At 43.1% G+C, this 7546-nt stretch overlaps 1 protein-coding gene across 1 annotated transcript; it reads right to left on the bottom strand.

The window, feature by feature from the left end:
• Window positions 1-418: 418 nt before the first annotated feature.
• On the bottom strand, window positions 419-6564 carry LOC308319730 (flavin reductase (NADPH)-like). Its single transcript, XM_080769900.1, has 5 exons — window positions 6263-6564; window positions 5299-5439; window positions 4193-4394; window positions 3502-3672; window positions 419-2764 (listed from the first exon to the last, which is right to left on the bottom strand). The coding sequence occupies exons 1-5, from the start codon at window positions 6422-6424 to the stop codon at window positions 2622-2624; spliced, it is 819 nt and encodes a 272-aa protein (XP_080626026.1). The 5' UTR covers window positions 6425-6564; the 3' UTR covers window positions 419-2621.
• Between the last annotated feature and the right edge of the window lie 982 nt (window positions 6565-7546).

The following is a 7546-nucleotide window of genomic DNA, read 5'->3' as shown; positions in this document are numbered from 1 at the left end:
GGCTAAACAGGTGACACTTAAAAAAGTGGTAAAACAATGAATTTGCTAGACAAAATTGGAACTGGAACACAAAACATGGCTGAATGATATACAGCACCTATTCATAACTATGGCCTAATTGTTACATCATCCATATCAGTTTTATACAAGTCTAGATGGAAAGTGGGGTCCATGACGTGCATAGGGTGGATTTCTCTTTGCCACCTGGTTTTTGTTAATCTTTGAAGTGCGTACTTTATAAGATTCAGCCAGGTAACAGGCTCAAATTATGTCCCATGAGGTTCATTTTGAAGCCTTTATTACCATATTTACCATTTACATATCCTGAACCAAAACGCCAAAATTGAAGAAATTGAAGAGCATAAGTGTGCTTCTACCATTTGTATAGAAAGATAGAAATAAAAGAGCATTCAGAGTATCAAAGTTCATGTATTTTATTTACATTTTACAGCATCATAAACCTTCAATGTTTTGAGGTTTTTCATTTCCCTGTAACGTCAGTATACTGACGCTCTATGTCTATGGAATACATGGGCCACATGCGGCCCCCGCCATCACTTCATGCGGCCCCGAGGTTAACATCCGAATATTGATATATTATTATTGATTTCACCTGTTACAATGACCCGCTTTAATTACTTCAGTCTATATTAGTAATGACTAGTATTAAAATGTTATTGTCTTTTTTACGTCCAATGTATTTGTATTTAGTTCATAAACTTGACATAACTATAAATAAATGCATTTGAAATTAAATAAAAAAGGTTACTTTTCAGGATTCAAATATAGCAAAAATAGCTGACAGTACATACAGCAGTAATGTGGCCCTCTGCAGTGAGTGTGGAAATATAGTGGCCCTCGCCATGGTCAAAGTTGCCCGTCCCTGGTCTATGGCATGGGTTTTCAACAAGGGTCCCGGGTCTGGGAGGGTCCTCAGTTACTACAGGGGGCCAGGAGTAGGGGGTCCTCAGAGTTACTACAGGGGGCCGGGAGTAGGGGGTCCTCAGAGTTACTACAGGGGTCCAGGAGTAGGTTATCCGACATTTATTTAACTTTGTGTTGTGTGTGTGTGTGGGTGTGTGCTGCTATTTTGCTCATTCCACATTGTGTGTGCTCGTGTGTGTTGTTTGCGCAGGCACTAATATATTTCACCTGTGTGTTGTGTGTGGGTGTGCGTGCGTGCGTGCATGTCCAAAGCCGGATGCACCACGGTGGATTGGAACCAACCATCGTGGAGGTTGTGTCCAAGATATTGGACTTTCACACGGGAGACCCCGAGTTCGAATGCTGTGGTTACATTGGTGCCGTGACCCGGATCGGGTTTCCCCGTGGGAGGAGGTCAAAAGCAGAGTGAGTGTAGCAGCTCATGTCAAGTCTAATATCTCCAAATAATCTCCAAATTCAACATTTCTTACAGTTTGACTTCAATCTGGTCCAAAAATGCATTCAAAACAACAAGCTTTTATTGAACAAAAATAAGTCCTTGTAGCATGCTGTTCGGCCACTCACGCAGTGATGCAAGTTCTTCTGATCTACTGATTAAGTTTGAAGATGGTTCTCGTCTGGAGAAAGTGGACTCATTAAATACCTCTGTATCACAATTGACCCAGAACTTTCCTTTAAACCTCACATTAATGTTGATCTTATACCATAAAAAAAAGACATACAACAGTTTGTGCTCACTATACCCTGGGCCTTCGATCAACTGCTTCTCATTTTAAGTGAGAAAAATAATAATTTCCTCCTTCCCATTGTAGGAAGTACGCCTTCCCATTGTAGGAAGTACCCTATACAGTTCACTTGATTGGCTGCAGCCTAAGGCAAGGAGACAATTTCACTGGTACAAATTCCTCTACACATTTAGACCGGACACTATATTATATTCTACAAAATGTCTTCTAAATCTTGACAGTTTTCTGAAAAACCCTATGTTTCTATGTCAGTGGTTCTCAACCTTTTTCATGTCAAGGACCCCCAGAATCATCTGTACTTGGCTTGTAGATCTGCTATTTTTCAATAGCAGTATAACATAATGCTTGAAACACCAAAAGGGGTTTCCGTCCAGAATGGGTTAAATAAGATATTGGTCTTGGATCTTGTTTGGACCCGCATATTATTCAATAAGGCACTACAACATACCGAGTATAGCATAGACATTATGCTAGCATATAAAATGTGCGTATTTGGCACATACAGTATGCAAGCTGTATACCGGTACAAGCTGCATCCTCTGCATGGGACAGCCAGCTGTCATGTTTTACACCAGTCATTCAACTGTGATCACACATGGCAACATCGCCCTTGTGTGGTGAAAATCTGTCAAGACAACCAAATGTCATTTTGCAGGGTGATATTGTATACTTTGCTGTCCCCAGGGTCTATGTTTGGCCTTTTCCTATTTACCCTCTACTGCGCCGAATCTCTTTGTCGAAAATAGTATTTTTGCCATATATTTGCCTATCATGACATGCCCACAATTGGGACGCTTGGGTTAAGTGACTAAAGCAAGTCGTTTCCATTACCGTCAATGAGGCATGTACACGTTCAAAGACAAAACCATACAAATTGAACGTGCGTTAAAATGCCGCAGTGCCAGCCATGCTGACGACATGCAGCCTGGCTCATTGGGCAGCGATCGCAACCCCTTTGTTGACCCAGGAGTCGCTGTTGACCTGAGACAGCATGAAGCGGGCCACGTCTCCCCTGGACATTTGGTTGCCAGCATCTGGAACATAGTAGCCCTCGTGGGTCTGAAACTCTTTGTCTGTGGAGTACACAACCACAGAGGAAACATTAGCAATAACCAGTGTTGGACAGTAACTAGTTACTAAGTAATTAACACATAGACCAATTGTTAGCTTATAGATGTTCTTTTTAACCCATTTAGGCCTGACGTAAAAATAAAAAAATAAGTCTTCTGAAAGAATATATATTCAAAGATTTGTGAGCTTGTAGATCTGCTATTTTTCAATATCTAAAGTATTATATAATACTTAGTTAAAACACCAAAAGGGGTTGCCGCCCAGAATGGGTTTGCACCCTCGTACCTTCATGTACAATGCACTGATACTCTCGTTCGTCAGAAGACGAACAGGAGGCTATGCACCAGCTGCAATGCTCATGCACCTAATTTCTAAACCATGTATAAACAATATTTGGAGATATATAAATATTCATTGAGCATAGATATATGAAGCATAGTTTGGCGTCAGGGCTAGCCTGATTATCAGACTGGAGCTGCATCAAGAGATGCCGTCCACTCAGAGAGGGGGCGGGGTTTATGGGCTGGATCCTCTATTCACTCAAGCCAAATAGAATTAAGACCCCCAGGGGGATCTAGAAACACAGCCTACAGGTGGATGCTGGGGAGGCGGTGGGATTTGCAAGACTTCACGAGAAAGAAAAAAACCTCAAATTTAGTTAGCTGGTGTCCTCCCGACAGCAACGATATATTCCATTCTTTCTCCTAAAAGCTGCAGGTGTTATTTATTTATGTTGTACCTGTGGCAGGCAGGTCCCGGAGACCCGGCGGCCGGACCACGGTCCAGTCGATGTCCTGGGTGCCGTCCAGGAAGTGCTCCATCTCATCCATGTCAGTGAGGATGCTGCGGATCATCGGCAGCAGGAGGAACCGGACCAGGTAGGGAACCTCGGCCTGAGCTGCAGAGTTTGCTGGATGGGAAATGTTGCAGGAAAGGCGTTACCATGATGCAACTTTTCACTGGTATGGCTCATGCTTGGGGGCTGGCTGTCACGATCATGACATTTTACTTGATGATTGACTGTCGTATACTGTAGATTATAATTGTGATGATACATACTAAACATACTAAATAAAAATGCACAAGGCAGATATGACAATTAACTTAAATATATAAAGGAGTGACTGGCAATGATGTATAATCACAATACATGATGTGCTATGGCCAAAATAGGTTATATAATATTACACTTCTGAATAGTGGACATGGCAGATCTAGAAGCTGCTGCATCGCAATGTGTTGTGACTTGTGAGCCTGTAGCTCTGCTATTTCTGGTATATTTCAAATTGCTTGAAAATGTATGAACATATTTCAACAGATGAATTCATGCAGATGGATTGGAAATTATTATTCTCACTATGCAAAAGAATAACTGCGATCATTGCAAATAAGTGTGATCAGGCGAAATCATGTAATTACTTGTGACTCACGCTTGGTGTACCAGGCGGTCATAACAATGATCCTGTTGACCTTGACCTCTCGCATGGCTCTGACCAGTGCGCCCATGGACTGGGTGTAGCCCGTCACCCGGCTCGTGAAGGACGGGGGGAAGCCCAGGCAGGAAATGACGACGTCGTGCCCTTCGATGAGCGCTTTCAAACCGTCCGCCGAGAAGATATCCCCTTTCACCACCTGGCAAAGCAGAGCGGAAGCAATGACAAAGGTTCACGGTTCACCTCATGAATCTGTGCACGGCCACTGTGCCTGTGCACAATATTGTAATACAAGATACAAGTTTTGCTTTGCGTTGTCACCAAGTGCCGTGTTTACGTTGACTTTGCCTTTGTGCTGAGCACTGCCGACGATGCGTTCATCATGGACCACAACAAAGGGTGGCAACGCAAGATATCTAATACAGCGTAGCGCAGGCCTACCGTAGTTAAAATGGTGCAGTCGTGACAATCGAACTATAAAAGTGTGGAAGACGAGGAGAATACTTTGACCAGCAGCAGCCTGCACTGTAGAAACTGCAGTGGTGGATGTCTCGGAGTCAGAGTCAAATGGACCTATACTGCACTATTGCTGAAGGAGGTTTTATTCGTTAAAGTAAAACTTCTCACTTTGGTTTGGTTCTTTGGTTTCTCAACTCAGAGTCAGCATTGTAGCAGCTATAGTAAAATGCAAAGAAATAATAAAGAACAGTGCAGCTGTGACAAGAAGCACTTTCAATCCACTGTCAGTTAACCAGGAAGATTTACATTTAGACAAAATCATTCCTTATCACTTACGAGTAATGACTTAAAGAATCAAGATTTGTATTTGTAACATCTCATTGTACTGGTACACGAGAGTGAAATTCTAAGATCTGCATCATAACTTCAGCATCTATAAACCACGATGGACCCAGCAAGTAGAGAACCAATGTAACTAGTAACCGCACAGTATGAGAAGAATTTAGAAAAACGTCTTTGACAATATAACCTTGTTTTTTTTCCTGTCGCTATTTGATGTGTATCATTTGCGTCTTCTGCTTCCGCAATGACAGAGGACCTGAAGAAAAGTACAAGATAGAGTAAATAAAGAACCTTGAAGGTACCTTGAGTTTGTCATGGTGCTCGGTGAGTTTCCCAGGGTTCCTTACTATGGCAGTGACCTCATGTCCCTGCTGCAGAGCCTGCTCCACCAGATACTGTCCAGTCTGTCCTGTGGCTCCAAGCACAATGATCTTCTTCACACTCTGGGACAAATAAAACGCAATGAGGGCTACATGATTACATCGCAAGTTAATCAGTACAGTGAGCAATGTGGATCTGTGTGCACTGTGCAGCCACGGCAATTATTACGATACAATAAAAAAAAGGCTGCTCAGAGCAGTCACTATGTAGCTCTGAGCAGCCTGGGTAAAAGTGACCCCATGCCCATGATAACTCGTCCACCACAGGACTCATCTCAGGCAATCAATTAATACAGTTGCAACCACTATATTAATGGCAAGTGTTTCATACAGCAGCTTAACGGGATATTTCACTTAAAAAAAAGCTTTTGGTAATTCCATCGTCTATGCCAGTCTTATGTGAACACCTAGCCATATGGTTCATGACTGTCATGATAATCATCATGGCAGTCATGTTTCAGGGCTAGTGAACACCCAGACAGTTTTTAAGTTACTTGATTAAGTATTAGTTTAATTTTAGCTGTTAGCTGAGAGCGCTAGCAAACTCGGTGGCTAGGCTAGCTAGTTTCTTGGGACATTTGTGGTCGTATAGTGACTATACATCTGTGACCTGTCATCAGCGATTTTCTTAGTTACTGTTGTAGAATTGCAATATTACACTTGAGGGTGTGGTTTAACCATAGAGTATGGTTTAACATGATAACACTTCAGTGATGCTTGCGGACCGCATCACTGTCGTGGCAATAATCACGTTAACCCACACCCTCTCGTGTAATATTGCTTAAATATACGCTGGTCGTCACGTCAGTGGTCAAATATTAGTTATTTTTGCACGCAGTGACTGCACGAAGTAGTAGTAATAATAATAATAATATAAAAAGCCTACTTCCGGGTGACGTAGTTGTCCTGGTGGTGGAGTAAAGTCGAGCGAACGTGAATAAAAGAAGCGAGCGATCCACCACGGTACTAACATCAAAATTGCTTGTCTTATTTGAGAAAAGAACAAATTAGCCTCGTGTTTTATTTGAGCAAAGAACGGAGGCTCCATCACAAAAACGGTGCGGAAAAGTCGATATGCACGGTGACTGATCGGTGCTCACAGCCTCACACTGCCTTTGGTCCAAAATAAAACGGATTAATGAAATCAGCCCCCGAGCCCCGGGACCTTTTTGAGGAATGTTGGCCAGAGCACATCCATCCTCCTCCAAGCTGGTCACAATGCCTTCTACTATTGTGACACTAGGGGGAGTAAAGTGCTGCTAAAGAATATTCCAACTTTATTTTAGATTATTTCCAATGGGAAACACTGAACAGATACCGATGTTAAACCATAACCACAGTGATTTCAGTCTAACTTTCCACCCAACACTACATCATTTACATTAGTCATCTTCCTCTGAATAATCAAAACCACCATCTGCACTTACTTTGGTTCAGCTCAGCTGCTATAGAGCCCAGGGCTGTGTGTGTGTGTGTGTGTGTGTGTGTGTGTGTGTGTGTGTGTGTGACAGTGTGTGTGATGATCATCATCATGATCCTCATCCTAGCAAGATAATGTAGAAGCTCCAGTGCATTCTTCAGAACAGATGAAAGTTCAGAAACATGATGGTGCATTGGTACACATACCTACACGGTGTAGGTAGGTGTACCAATGCACCATCATCTGTGTAGGCTACACCTATACATTATACTCCCCAATAACTCCATTCGCTACCCTGGCGTCGGTAGCGAACTCCTCAAACCCCCGACCTCCACCCGCCCCCTTCACAAACAAACGAAACAAGTGACCAGCGACCACCCGTTGCCTGGCGACGTTCTAACCAATCAGGGTGCGACCAACCGGCCGGGGTATGGGAGTCTTATCGCCGCGATTTTAGGGGCGTGGCAGGGCGGGTCTAAAGGCTCTGTGCTACCTGTCACAGGTCAATCAGCCTGTCAATCATCTCCTCTGCTCGGTAAATCTCGCGCTCGGTACGCAGTCTACGCACACGTGACACGAGTCACACGACACACGACACGTGCATTAATCGTCCTTCTTTTTCGATGAAGAGGTAAGGTCGGCGAAAAGACGAAGAGCACAATTTATTTATGTAAATGTACGTGTTATAATATGCGACTTGGTGTCGAAATACTTACTGTAGAATAGATACAAAACAGCAGGGTTTTAGTG

This window comes from Protomyctophum bolini (assembly GCF_963924005.1).
Source record: "Protomyctophum bolini genome assembly, chromosome: 8".
Taxonomy (NCBI): Eukaryota; Metazoa; Chordata; class Actinopteri; order Myctophiformes; family Myctophidae; genus Protomyctophum; species Protomyctophum bolini.
This window is presented reverse-complemented; position numbering and strand designations above follow the sequence as displayed.